At 43.1% G+C, this 14,008-nt stretch overlaps 3 protein-coding genes across 12 annotated transcripts in view; 1 reads left to right on the top strand and 2 right to left on the bottom strand.

Annotated features, from left to right (window-relative positions):
- Positions 1-6,376, top strand: part of LOC134741972 (E3 ubiquitin-protein ligase HECW2) — a 143,880-nt gene extending 137,504 nt beyond the window's left edge. For all 10 annotated transcript variants that reach the window (XM_063674869.1, XM_063674870.1, XM_063674868.1 and 7 more), the window contains 4 exons: positions 533-698; positions 3,231-3,443; positions 3,891-4,057; positions 5,055-6,376. In XM_063674869.1, the coding sequence (XP_063530939.1) occupies positions 533-698; positions 3,231-3,443; positions 3,891-4,057; positions 5,055-5,313 (805 nt within the window). In that variant the 3' untranslated portion in view covers positions 5,314-6,376. The remainder of the gene's footprint in view (positions 1-532; positions 699-3,230; positions 3,444-3,890; positions 4,058-5,054) is intronic.
- Positions 6,377-6,727: 351 nt separating this feature from the next.
- On the bottom strand, positions 6,728-8,707 carry LOC134741973 (SERPINE1 mRNA-binding protein 1-like). Its single transcript, XM_063674879.1, has one exon. The coding sequence runs from the start codon at positions 8,528-8,530 to the stop codon at positions 7,325-7,327; it is 1,206 nt and encodes a 401-aa protein (XP_063530949.1). The 5' UTR covers positions 8,531-8,707; the 3' UTR covers positions 6,728-7,324.
- Positions 8,708-12,469: 3,762 nt separating this feature from the next.
- On the bottom strand, positions 12,470-13,797 carry LOC134742525 (glutamine synthetase 1, mitochondrial-like). The gene has a single exon (XM_063675743.1). The coding sequence runs from the start codon at positions 13,687-13,689 to the stop codon at positions 12,475-12,477; it is 1,215 nt and encodes a 404-aa protein (XP_063531813.1). The 5' UTR covers positions 13,690-13,797; the 3' UTR covers positions 12,470-12,474.
- Positions 13,798-14,008: the final 211 nt, after the last annotated feature.

The following is a 14,008-nucleotide window of genomic DNA, read 5'->3' as shown; positions in this document are numbered from 1 at the left end:
TATTAGGTACACAATAGATATCATTATTTTACTGGTTTCGCTATTATGCTGTTGAATTAAAATAACTTTTTGTCGCTAAGTTGCCAAATGTTGCCACTGTTGATGTTGTAATAATGGTAACCAATAATGTTGTCTCGAAAATAGTGCTATCGCCGTATCGCATCGCACGTGCACGTTATAATTTTTATCAAACACTTGGCAGGTCCCTGTTTTATCAGAATGCGTTAAATAATCATTAGTTACAATTAACCACACAATAAAATAAAATAAACTATTTAGTTCGAATGTAATGTGTCGATTTTGGTTCTGAAATTTCTGTCCATCCATCAAGTAATCAGTTTCGACAAAAACACACTTTCCTGCTCTCTCTCTCTCTCTAATAAAGTATTAAAACAGGAACTGTGAACGTCAAATTCGAAATTTGTCTATTTGCGTCCATAAAGGGCCCTCCGTCCACACTCGTGCGCGAATCGCGGCGCGAAGCCGTGACTGTTCTCAGTATTGCCTCGTTATTAACAAACTATATTTCCAGGTTCCGTTTCTCGGGCCGCGTGCTAGGCCTGGCGCTGGTACACGGGTACCTGCTAGAAGCCTGGTTCACACGGGCCCTGTACCGCGCCCTGTTACGGCTCTCGCCCGCGCTAGAAGACGTTGACGCGCTGGACGCGCAGTTCGCCGCCTCGCTGCGGTGGTTACAGGTAAATTAAAAAAAATGTTTTTAATCTATGGTTATGCCCATTGTAACAATGAAAAAATCCAATGGCAATGACAATGACGCCAATGACAATAACCCAATCGCGAGCTGCGAATGCAGCGATCACGGAAGAAAGAAAGCGCGCCGCGTTGTTTAGTAGCTGCGATTGATACTGCTAGCGCCATCTATGTTTATATCGCCGGTACTTAACTTTTAAACGTTTGCTGAAATGTCAGTTATTCATGCAAGCAAATAGATGGCGCCACCAGACGTTGGCCATGTGCGGAAAAGCACGTGGTGATAATTTTATTCACGTTATCACACCACGCCGGTCACAAATTTACAATTCCGTCGGTCGAACAATTCCACTGACTACTATGGCATTCGATACTGTTGACTCATTTTAGCGTACGCATACATGTGCATTTTTTAATCATTATTATCGTAATCGTAGATACCTTAGTTGATTAACCTTTATCGAAGTAGTGTTAAAAATGTACTTACTTGCCAAGGCGCGTATTTCATGGCCATTTATGAATGTTGTATGCAACACATTATGCAATGTTAACGTCGCCTACGCTCATTCAAATTATTTCATAAACACAATATTTTTGAACTTAATCGCACTTAAACTATCGTGAGACATATTTCAAAATATTTATCAGTACGGTTTTTACTCACTATTAACCGTACTGATAAATATTTTTGAACTTAAATGACATTGAATTGATCTTCAAATAGTTATTTTCGATACTAGTGCGGAAAAGAGGAAATTCGAAACGAGTGGCGATAAATTAAAACACGACCGCAGGGAGTATTTTAAATCGACACGAGTTGCGAATTACCTATTCGCACGTGTATCGAACAACGTTTTACAGTACATATGGCCCTTTAAACTTTCGACATATGAAATAAAACTATGAAAACAGATTATATCGCGTATATTGAATTTATAATACATCCCGACGTTTCGGATATATTAGGATACCCTCCTACAATTTAGGAGGGAATTAAATCTTCTCGGGTCCGAGGTGTAGGGTTGGAGCCGGCATAGTTTTTATCGCGTATATATATCTTTATTTGAAAATAATTGTGGTGTATAACTAGCCTTATGAACCGATTTTGCATGTACAACCAGCCTTAAAGTCAATGATTTTTTCATTATTTTTAGTATGTGGGTATTTTTGCACTTTGTGATTTTTCCTCAGTCACCCGTTGACCACGAACGCTGTAAAGGGTTCGAAACGTCGGGATGTATTATAAGTTTTTATAGTTTTATTTCATGAGTAACTATCGCGGTAACCGAAGACAATATTTCGACATATGCACAAAAAGTGCACTTTACGCACTAGTGCGAGAAAGTAGCACCATATGTACTGTAAAATCTATTTACGATTATTTAATATTGTTCTAAAACAACACGTACAAATGAAGCCCGTTTAAAACACCAATGCTGTTCTATTTTTGGCCAATAATTCAAAGATCGAGTAACGTGTCAGTGTCCCAAATGTTATGATTGTTTTTTTAGGCTTTTGGCACTTTGCCAATAATTTCACTCTATTTTTCCTATGCTTACCTACATAGTTGACACATGGTTGACACATATCACGTTACTCGCTGAAGTTAAAATTCTACGAAATTGATCATTTCATTTCATTGGCGTGAAATGCCTGGGTTAATATGGCTCTGTAGGTATAACAACTCGCCTTTTAGAGATATTAGGGCATCGACTCGGCGCTTCAAGATAAGTTGGCTGGCTGTGTTGCTTTATTCGACAATAATAATAGCTTCATATTTACGACATTTACGTACGGTAATTTGTCACCACGATTAGGTATAACAAGTATGAGAAAAATGTTTTAATCAGAGTTTTGAATGATTCACGGTTAGTTTCACTAGACTTATATTGACCGGGATATGTAACGGCGTCGAAATATCAGCTCAAAAACAGTACAAAAGGTAATCACGGTCCATATCCCGGTCAATATAAGTCTATGTTTTAATCAATTGTTTTGTTGTACATATACAGGTATAAGTTAAATAAATATTAGCTCAGATGCATTCGCATGCGAATAACAAATGTTATCTCAGTAGATATATAGGTACTTAGTTTGCACATCTATAAAAGAACATTCACAGCACAGCCACACAGAACTTAAGTACTTATTCAAGACGAATAACTTAAATAGTTAGTTATTATCGCAGTTTAACGCTTCTTTTAACTTTATTCTTAAACCATTCGGTTTTTAAGTAAGCCATCACAAATTTTGTCTTTGAGGGGCTTATTTATACGGGAAAGTTTCACCTTCTTGTATTATGTATAGGTATTTTTATTATAGTTTGCTCCCTGTGACAGCGGTTAAGTAGTCAAATCCGATTCCATTCGGGTTTATAAAGAACAGAACATTATTTTAAGATGTTATAGTTAAAACTCTGGTATAATACCTACTTATAAAAGGAGTGCTATTTGTCTCCAACTAGCGAAGTCCACGAAACCCATCATTTAACATTTTCTGATCCGACTATTTATTTCCAGTCCGCCCGCTGCGTGTCATCCTTAGAGCTAACATTCGCGGTGTCTGAACGTCTTGCCGACGGCCGCGTTTTGGAACGAGAGCTGAAACCGGGCGGTCGCGATGTGCCCGTAACGGAGCGGAACAAGAAAGAATATCTGGAGCGGGTGGTGCGCTGGAGGGTCGAGCGTGGCGTGGCCGAGCAGACTGAGTGGCTCGTGCGAGGCTTCCATGAGGTAAATCCACAATGAAGCTCAGAGGTTGAGAACTGCCAGTCAGCGGCTAACTGACTATTAGCCCGTCATGTCACGGAGCGTAACAAGAGGATACTGAGAGTAGCATAATACCTACTCATCCGTTTATGAACTTAACGAGTACTTGAAGACAAACTCGCCCTAGTTAAATTCTCCGCATTTACCTAATAACGTTAATAGGTTAAGTTATTACGCAGCAAAATCTTCCAATCATCATGAAGGCGCAAAACCTGCTTAGTTATATAGTTTGGCACTAAAGTAAACGATAGGAGGTATTTTACCACGAGCATATATATCATCAGGTCCTGGCCTGATGATAATCGTACTATGTTAATGTTTTAACCAAAATAATCATTTCCCAAGTCGATCCCGTCATCTTCGACCAAAAAAAAACGATGTCTATCAAAAACGAGCGTTTTTTGTGTACAGGTAGTTGACCCGCGGCTGGTGGGCGCGTTCGACGCGCGCGAGCTGGAGCTGGTGATCGCGGGCGCGCCCGAGCTGGACGTGGCGGACTGGCGCGCGCACACCGAGTACCGCGGCGGCTACCACGACGCGCACCCCGTCATCCTGTGGTTCTGGCAGGCCATCGACAGGTACCCACCGGTCCCACGATACTACTTTATACGTTACAGTAGGCATTGTTCTTAAACCTGACACCTGGGCAGCGACACCAGGAGCTCGAAAAAAGAAAAAAAGCAATACGAGTTACAAACAGTAGGAACTTGCAATAAAAGAAAGGGTCACATCATATAGAGGGTTAAAGTTTTTTTTAGAAAAAATTCTGCGCCGGGTATTTTATCGAAAAAATAAAAAAGTCCAGCTAATAAGAATAAATAAACCATACCTACTAAGCTCCGACATCTAGTCAAAAATAAGAAACACCCATTTTTTATCCCGTTTGGCTTGCTAATTTCAAATATGTCTGCGCTTAGATTTGGCGCTCACACCCGCCCACATTTTCAATCGAATGCATCGCGATCTTGAGCTTCGACCTTGATGAAAATGCGTGTAGCTTCCTATATATAGGCACGTTATCTAATTCAATCACTCCCTTTACAAATGAACTTATGTAATTTTTTATCGCGGTCGCAATTCTGTATCGATACAATTTAGTCGCCGGGCGACCTACATGTGGAAACTTGATAAACGAGTCGCGAAATTGCCAAAGATTATTTGCAATTTAAATGATTAGGTGATTGCCGGTGCTAGAGTTAATCGAAAATGCTATGTAAAGAAAAGAAAACTGGTTAAGATTATCATTATTCCCATTTATAGGTATGTAAATAATTTAATAAGAAACGTGGGATCCTTTTTGTTACTACCCGGATGGGATGGGATTATGAAAGGTCAAATTGAGGGTGTATTCCCGTTTGTCCCCGCCGCCATCCATCAGACGGGAACAAATGGAAATGATTTATATGAATGCACCAAAATCAGAACTATGATTATTATGAAAAGAAAAGGACTTAAGATTGGTGTAGGTAACGGTCCCTAAGAATGTCAAGTTTTATTAAAAAATGAGCCTCGCCGTCAACAATGATGGCATTATATGACAGAAATAGCGTATGTTAAAGTACCGTTGTCTAACAGGTTTACAAACGAGCAGCGGCTGCGCCTGGTCCAGTTCGTGACGGGCACGTCGTCCATCCCGTACGAGGGCTTCTCGGCGCTGCGGGGCTCCACGGGCCCGCGCCGCTTCTGCATCGAGCGCTGGGGCCGCGTGGAGTCCCTCCCGCGCGCGCACACCTGCTTCAACCGCCTCGACCTGCCGCCCTACCCCACGCCGCAGCTGCTGCACGAGAAGCTGCTGCTGGCCGTCGAGGAGACCAACACCTTCGGCATCGAGTGAACGCTGCGGCTGCGAGAGTGCTAGATGGACTTCCGAACACCTAATGCAATAGAGCGATACGGGCGACCTATGAAAATGTCGGTATCAAATTTAAGGTGTAACGAGACAATGACCGGGTTCTAAAATGTGCAACGTTTTAATTGGCCGCCGTTATATACTTACGAATCTATATATTAACTCGTCATTTCCATACAGTTGTATCGCTCTTAAGTTAGTGTCGTAAATTTATGAAACCGAATGTAAATAGTAGTCAATTGAGACAGCGGAGTAGTGCCTAGATACCCTATCCTATATTTCGAGGTTTGTACTTTATTAACGCTTGTATCGTAAGTGAAGTGTACTGTGGCTGTGAAACGGGATCGGTCCCGTGTTTAGATATTACGCTTTCGTCACTAATTTATAATTGTATATGCTGTAACCTTCCAGATTTTGACAGCTCCGCTCATGGCAGCAGTCACCTAGATTACTTACTAAATAGGAATAACAGTAAAAATAAACTAATATTATAATAGAATACTGAAAAAAATATATATCTGTAATATCAGTTTATTTTAAAAATATGTCATAAATATTCCATTACACTGCGCTAGTCAGCTATTTAATACCCACATAATGCTTAACTGTGAGTAGAAGCGCCAAAATGTCCTCGTTATGACCGGCCCCATAATAAAGTATACTTGTTATCATATTTGTATAAATTGCAAAGTTAAGCTGGACAGAAAGAGAAAAACTTACTGTTTATTTTTTATTTAAAAAAATGAAACAAGCTCTTTGTAAGTAACACATGTATCATGCTCAAAATTATACAGCATCATAAAAAAGTAACTTTGTTCTTAGTAAGAAAACACCTAAAGACGTGAACAAATGTAAATACCCTATTTATTGCTTATGTACTCATTACAATCATTACTTTGATGTGAGTTCATGTTTATTTTTAAGTGATAGCTCTATTATGTTGAATATTTAACTACCTTTGTGTATTGTTTTATTGTGTAAATTTTAAGTAATTTGTTTTCGTGTGAAAGTGACAAAATGTGTCAATATACAATATTACTTACATAAACTAGTTTCATTTTATCGTATGCCCTACTCCTACCAACATGTGGTCACTGTGGTCAGCCGCAGCGCGGCCTCGCGCGACCACTTACGTATTGAACAATACTCGTCACATCAGTGGAAAAATAATGGCAACAATGCATGCCTACTGGAATATGGTCCACAAGAAAAGAAATATAATAGAATTTAACAAAATTGATCAGTTGATTACAATCCAACATGGTAATTAACCAATACATACAAAAGTATGCATAAAAGTTATTGATTTGCTCGGGGGAGGATAACTAGGTGTGTTATTGGATTGTTTTTTCATAAAAAGTTAGTACGAGTAAATTACATTAGTAATGATCAAAGAATATTCACACATACAAAATGTTTATTTTTCAAGAAGTTTGTGTAACAACAATAATCAACCTTGTTATTTTTAAGACCTTATCTTTTAAACATATATAACTATTTACAGTTCCCAGTCTGCATTTGTCAACACAAACTCATGATATAAAATGCAACAAGGGTTATTTTCTTCACATTCTACACTAAGTTGTGACGGAGTTAATTTAATTTGTCACAGTCAAGTTAAAACCTTAATTCATAATAACTTGTTAAAGTTAACTCAAGCTGATGTGATTACAATATGATAAAAGCTACTGTTACAATAGACCAGTATCCAGCATTACCGCAGCATCTTCAAAATAAAATTGCGTCCTCCCCCACTCAAACATGTCCAACAACATGAGCATTAGTCAAACCCAATATAGTTAGAATAGAAACAAGCCTGCCAATGTCGACTCGGATTCAAGACGATCAACGTCTAAACCGACTAAACTATGTAATATAATACACACTTGTGTAAATATTTTGTATATTTACTTCAAAAATAACGGTACATACAGTATTTAATTTGTATTTCTATCGTACTCTTTCGAAAGGGGGAAGAGTTAAAGGCTCACTGAGTCTAGCCGAGGGAGGGGAAATCCTTGCTGTCATCAACCTTGGGAGGCGCCGGGTGCGAGCGCGGCTGCGGGCGCTCCTCCGGCACGATCTCCTCGCGCGGCGCCGGCGCGGGGCCCGGCCCGGCGCCTGGCGCCCCGCGCCCGCGCCCGCGGCCTCGTCCGCGGCCGCGACCGCCCGCCGCGCCGCGCCGAGCCTGGTCATTAAATGTGAACTCGATGCCCAGCACGCGCTTCTGGCGACCCACGCGCTGCGGATAGTCGGCGATATCGTACTCGTCGTCACTCTCATCGTCGTCGCCGCCCTCCTTCTTTTTCTCGAGCATCACGAGATTCTTCCACTGCGACAGATCCTCGCCCTCGCCGGCCTTGCGCAAATTGTACTGCGGAGGCGCGCGGGTTGCGTTGCGCAGCGCCTTGTACTCATCGAGCGTGAGCTCGCGCACTTCCTCCTCGGGTGCCGCGCGCTCGGGCTCCGCACCGGCCTGTGCGTCTCCGCCGGCGCCCGCTCCGGGCTCCGCCGGAGGCTTCTCCTCGCCGACCTCGCCCTCGGATCCGGTTTTGTTCAGCTCTTCCATATCGTCCTTGATGGTGCCCCAGTTGTGAGGCCCGCCGCCCTCGCGCTTGTCGACGGGCTTCACGCCGGTCTTATCGGAACCGGACCTCCTGTCGAACTCGCGCTTGCCCCGGTTATCGTAGGGCGGTCGCGGCCCGCGCGGACCGTCACGATCGCGGGGCTCACGTGGAGGCCTAGGTCCGCGACGTTCGGCACCCTCGCCGTTGTCGTTGAAGTTACGCCTTTCGAAATTAGGCCTGCGCTCGCGGTCGCCGAATTCTCTACGCGGTGGCCTCGGCGCGCCATCCTTGTTGTCGACGGCTCCGTTCTGCGGCCGGTCCTCGCGGCGTCGCGGAGGTGGACGTTCCGCATTGCGGTCGTTAGCACGAGGGGGTCCCTTACTCTTTTGTTGTTCGCCGCTCTTATTGTCTTGGGACTTCACATTTTGAGTTTCTTTGATACCTTTCCTGACGGCAACGGTACCACCCTTAGGCTTGGATTCGGGCTTGCCCTTATTTTCTTTTTCGGCTTCTTTGGTCTTCTTTTTGAGCTCCTTGGCCTGCTCTCGCGCTTTTAACGCATCAAGAGGATCGGACTCATCGTCCAAAAAAAGAGCGTATCTGTTAACGACCCCCACACCGTAGGAATTCTCCATTGTGATCCTCTTGATGATTTAATCACACAATTACTGGATGTTGTTGGATATTTTTACGCACTCTAGTAAGGCGACATTTTGTCTTATTTTATTGATTTCATTTAATATGGCGGACAAACGCACTAGCACGCCATATGACGAAAGGGAAAGAATAGAGAATGAATGAAAATGGCGGATTTAAAAAACTACTGAAACCGTGAGCGAGTCTATGGCCCTGCGCAAGAAAGAGACAAAGATGTGTATCTATCTCGCAATACAGATGCAATCTATTCAAGTCATAAATAATAACGCCCAAATGTCATTCTATAGCTCCCTCCACACTCGTGCGCGAATCGCAGCGCTAGCCGAGAACGCGAGTGTGGTGTCTAGTTCGCGAAATCGACTCCACACTCGCGTTCGCGGTTTCGCGCCGCGTAGTCTGGAGCGAGCTTATTAATAATAAAAAAATAGTAAAAGGAAATTATAGCTGGTCAAGCAAATCTTGTCAATAGAAAAAGGCGGCAAATTTAAAAAATGTAGGCGCGTGGGCGTGAAGGGATATCGTCAGAAAATTTTAATGTCGTGCCTTTTTCTACTGAAAAGATAAGCTTGACCAACTATAAAGCTCGCTCCAGACTACGCGGCGTGAAGCCTCGAACACGAGTGTGGAGAATAGTTCGCTGATTAGCGAAATAGGCTCCTCATCGCGCCGCGATTCGCGCATGTGTGTCTACCCTTATTGAATAGTAGCTTCGCGCCGCGATTTGCGCACGAGTGTGGAGGAAGCTTAATAATCAGTTAAATCTTCATTTACTATGTTTATTTTGATTTAATTCTATGCAATAAATTCACTGACGTCTATTCCATCAAGACTAATAAAACTGAAATGAAATGACCTATTTTTTGTTCCTAAAGTAAATAGGCCCAATAGCCGCGAACGCGAGTGTCCAGAGGCTTAAGAACACCAGAAATTTAGTCGAGTAGATTAGTAATTAAAGGCCGTTATGGCGTAACACATCATCGCACCGCACCAAGGTCATTGTGCGACGCAACCATAAGTAAGAGCGAGAAAGCGATATCTCTTTCTCGCTTTCTTTATGGTGCGTCGCACAATGACCTTGGTGCGGTGCGATGGTGTGTTCGCACCGCACCGCAACCTTGGAGCAGTTCTAGGAATAGGTAGTACTGACGTGGGGTTCCACACTATCGCACCGAACCGTCAAAACGGTGCGATCTTACCATGGGTTCAGCGGCTCGCTCACTCCGCACTCGTGCATGGCCTTCAATAAGGCATTCGATTCCAAAGTATCGAACGCCTTTTTGAAATCAAAGAATACGGGTAATACAATTTTTTTATCATTCAGGTAATTATTAATTTCGTCTGTAAAATTTGATAATAAAGTCGAGGTACTTTTTCCTCTTTGAAATGAATTATTTTTACTAAGATAGGTACTAAGCTGGGTCTAAGCAAGGTCGTGGTGCGTCGCCATGGTGTGTTACGGCCTTAAGTGGTGAGGGGAGGCCAGGGGAGGCTCACTTGGGCTCACTCGCCAGAAAAAATATAAAGGGCCCTCCAGACTATGTGCGTGAATCGCGGGGCGACTTCGCGGAGAGAACATGCATGTCGCGACGTTGACGTATGACTCCACACTCGCAAACTTCACGGCGATTTCGCAGTTTGGTTCTCGCCAAGATGGCGGAAAAGCATCAGCTGATCGAGCTTATTTGCTAGTTATCTATGGCATCATACGTGATTTAGCTATTTTTTCATTTTGATTGGTTGTAAAACCGTAAAATATAGAAGCTTTATATACGCCGCATGAGTGTGGAGGGCCCTTAATAAAATCATAAGCCACCTCCACACTCGTGCGCGAATCGCGGCGCAAAGCGTCTAATTTATTTATCTGTGGTCTAGTTCGCTAATCAGCGAAATCGGCTCCACGCTCGCGTTCGCGGCTTCGGAGCGGGCTATAGACCTAGCGTTACATAGAACAGCTACACGCGTGCGCCCGTGAGGGACGGAACATACGCAACGCGACAATATGATTGGTCAATTAGATTTGTAGCCCACCATAAACCATATAAATTTACGGTAGGGAATAAAAAAATGTGAGACTGTGACAAGGACAAACAATAACAGCGCTCTCTCTGCTACTCCTACTGAAAGATATATAAGACTATCCCGTTCGGTCATTTCCCCCCACCCCTCATGACCGATCCAGTCCTCCACACTCATGCGCAAATCACGGCGCGAAGCCGTGAACGCGCATGAGTGTGGAGGGCCCTATAGACATAGTGGTTATACTAGATTCATGAATGGATGGAATGGATGGAAATGACCAACTTCTATAGCCATTACGCAACTGTCAAAGGTTTGCATAGATGGCGCCATCACAGCTTGCCACTTTTTCAAATGAGATTTGGCTTAAAGGGCTGGCATCAAGGGCATAAAATTCCATTAAAAATACAAAAATTCTAATGATTGAGAGGGCAAGCTATGCTGGCGCCATCTGCTAAATACTTCGACCGGCCAACCCCATTGTGACTTTGGAGTACGCTATGAACGTCTGTCAAATTAACCATGCTTTCGAAGTATGCATTTCCTAGGTTGCACTAATGATTTTGCCATGTATGAAAGCCGCGTATCGACTGCGCGCGGCAAACCATCGAACATTGGCTCGCGCGGCGGCCGCGCAATATGGGGACGGCTCCGCCGCGCGCGGCAACTCGAACATTGGCGCGCTCAAAGAGTATAATAATATATGTATGGCGCGCTCGAACGTGCCGCGCGGCGAACCAGTTCGTGTCGGTTTTTGGTGGCGCGCGCAATTGGGACGGATCTAGAGACGCGCGGCAAGATGTATAACGAGAAGTGTCGGCATTTGATTAGATTATATTATATGGCTTAAAACCTTACTTATGGAATAGTAAATGCACTGAATATCATAATAAATATCTAAGAAAGGATGCATGAAATGAAATAAGCGTAGAAATGGGCCTAACGCAGCCTGCATTAATACGTTCATGGTTGCCGCGCACAAAATGAATGTTTGTTCATGGATCGCCTGCCGCGCGCGGCTGCCGCGCTATATGAAAATGTGCGCTTTAGAATTGGCTTGCGCACCAAAACGCAGGTTTGCCGCGGTCGAACATGGCTCGCGCGGCAGCCGCCCGCAGTCGATACGCGGCTCTTAGAGGGCCCTCCACACTCATGCGCGAATCGCGGCGCGAAGCCGCGAACGTGAGTGTGGAGTCTAGTTCGCTAATCAGCGAAATCGACTCCACACTCGCGTTCGCGGCTTCGCGCCGCGTAGTCTGAAGCGGGCTCAACATTTTTGGACTAAATTAGTTCTCACATGACAAAAACGAAAATAATTACAAATATTCTGATTTTTAGAGTTTATTGATAGCGAACAAACGTAAAAATCAAAAACTGACTTAGATATAGTCTGACAAGCCAATTTGACAGTAGAAAGAGGCGGGAAAATAAATTCAAAAGTATAGCCGGTCAAACATTTTTGTCAGTAGAAAAAGGCACGAAATTAAAATTTTCTATGGGACGATTACCCTCCGCGCCTACATTTTTTAAATTTGCCGCTTTTTTCTACTGACGGAAATGGCTTGACAGACTATAGGAGCAAACGATCGAGCAAAAGAAGAAAACGCCTTTTCTACTGACAATTTGATTTGCCAAACTATACGCCAAAATATAAAAAAGGCAAACTTAGAAGTTGGATCAAGCTAAGATGGCAGCTTTTTGATAGCCCAGTCTGTGCAAGGGTTATTAAACGCATAGAGGTACCTTCTAGTCTAGGTCTATGTTTAAACGTAACATAATTTACCTTTAAAATAACGCTCCGTCTGGGCTATCAAAGTCGTTGCTAACTTTTTTTGGTCTAACTATGTACATACATTGGGAACAAACTTAAATCACGGTTGGAGAAAGCATATAACTAACTTCCACCCTACTTTTTGCAGGGACTGGGAGGGCACGCACCGCCACCGCCACCACCTGACCCCAAGCATGTATCCAAAAGTAATCCACAGACCATGTATGGATCACAATCAGCTGAGGGTCTCCTGTCTTCCATGAAACCTGCGTCTTTTTCTTTGATTCGCCTTTGAAGCCTGATGGAAGATTTTCGATCAGCGATACCCCAGCGGAATTCGTCAAATGGCGCAGTTTCAAACTGACCCGACAACCTCATTCTGTTTGCTGCTTCACTCATTTGGTAGTGTGCCATATGTTTCTTATGATTCTTCTCTAGTTTCTTAATGCATTCTTCAATAAATTTGTAACCCCCGGGGGCAGTGCGCATTTTCTTGGTACTGAAATTGTGATGCATTCCAGATCCTGGATGCTTCATTCCCATTGGCTTTGGATGGTACGTGATTTGAACACCGTATTCTTCTGCTACGCGAGCCATTATGTATCGAGCTAACCATATGTGGTCAGGTGCTTTTATGCCTGTTGTAGTGCCTATTTGAAATTCCCAACTGCAAAACATGACTTCGGCATTAGTGCCTTCAAAATCTAGACCGGCGTACAAGCATGAACGCGTATGCGCTTCACTCACATCTCTTCCGCAAACATATTTCGCTCCAACACCGCAGTATGAATACTCGTACTTGACAGCCGGGAATCCACCCCCTTTAGGCCAACCCAAGCCCCAACCATCGACGTCCAACATGGCGTATTCTTGCTCCAGTCCAAACCAAGGGTCTTGCTCTTTGTGAGCTTCACATAAACTGTTGCAGAAATTTCTATGGTTAGTTGGAGATGGCTTGTTGTCACCCAAAAATACTTCACTCAAGACTAATACGTGTGGCTCCATTCTGAACGGATCTCTACAGACTGCTGCTGGCAACAGCTTGGTATCAGAATTCTCGGTGCTCGCCTGTCCAGTGGAGCTGCCGTCGAAGGCCCATTCGGGAGCTGCGTCTGCAGAGTATGGCATGCAGCTAAGGATTCTATCCTTACATCTCAAATTTATACCTGATCCGTCGATCCAGCAATATGTAGCGAGGATCTTGTTGCATGGCCAAGGAAGTCTCATGTACCTGTCCATAACTTTTTTGCTCATAATGTGGTTTATGTTATGGGCCATTAAGTTCCTTCTACATGATAGCACAACATCGCGGGATTTGTGATTAAATAATAATTTTGTGATTTTATTCATTTTTAAGAGTTGTTTTACACTTACAAATTTTGAGTTTACAGTTTTTTCAATTTATGCTGTTGACTTCTGCGGATTCATTTTTGAATTTGAAGTTTATGTCATTTGTTATTTGAATTCCAGTTTATTTTTACATTCTTGTCAGCCAACATTATATACTCTATCGATTTTTTTTTCTGAACTATAATTATTATAAAAACAGCAATTATATATTTATATAAGTAAAGTATTACTTAAAATACAAAATACAAGCAATAACAACATCAAGCTAAGCTAAAAGCAAATATAGAAGTGCCCTCACACCCGGGTTTACCCTTGATAT

The sequence above is a fragment of the Cydia strobilella genome, chromosome 6 (assembly GCF_947568885.1).
Source record: "Cydia strobilella chromosome 6, ilCydStro3.1, whole genome shotgun sequence".
In the NCBI taxonomy this organism is placed as follows: Eukaryota; Metazoa; Arthropoda; class Insecta; order Lepidoptera; family Tortricidae; genus Cydia; species Cydia strobilella.
Note: the sequence above shows the minus strand (reverse complement) of the source record. Positions and strands in the feature narration are given on the sequence as shown.

What these genes read in the sequence shown, in the direction of transcription:
- LOC134742525 (XM_063675743.1), bottom strand. Translation starts at nt 13,689, where the DNA reads ATGAATAAAATCACAAAATTATTATTTAATCACAAATCCCGCGATGTT.
- LOC134741973 (XM_063674879.1), bottom strand. Translation starts at nt 8,530, where the DNA reads ATGGAGAATTCCTACGGTGTGGGGGTCGTTAACAGATACGCTCTTTTT.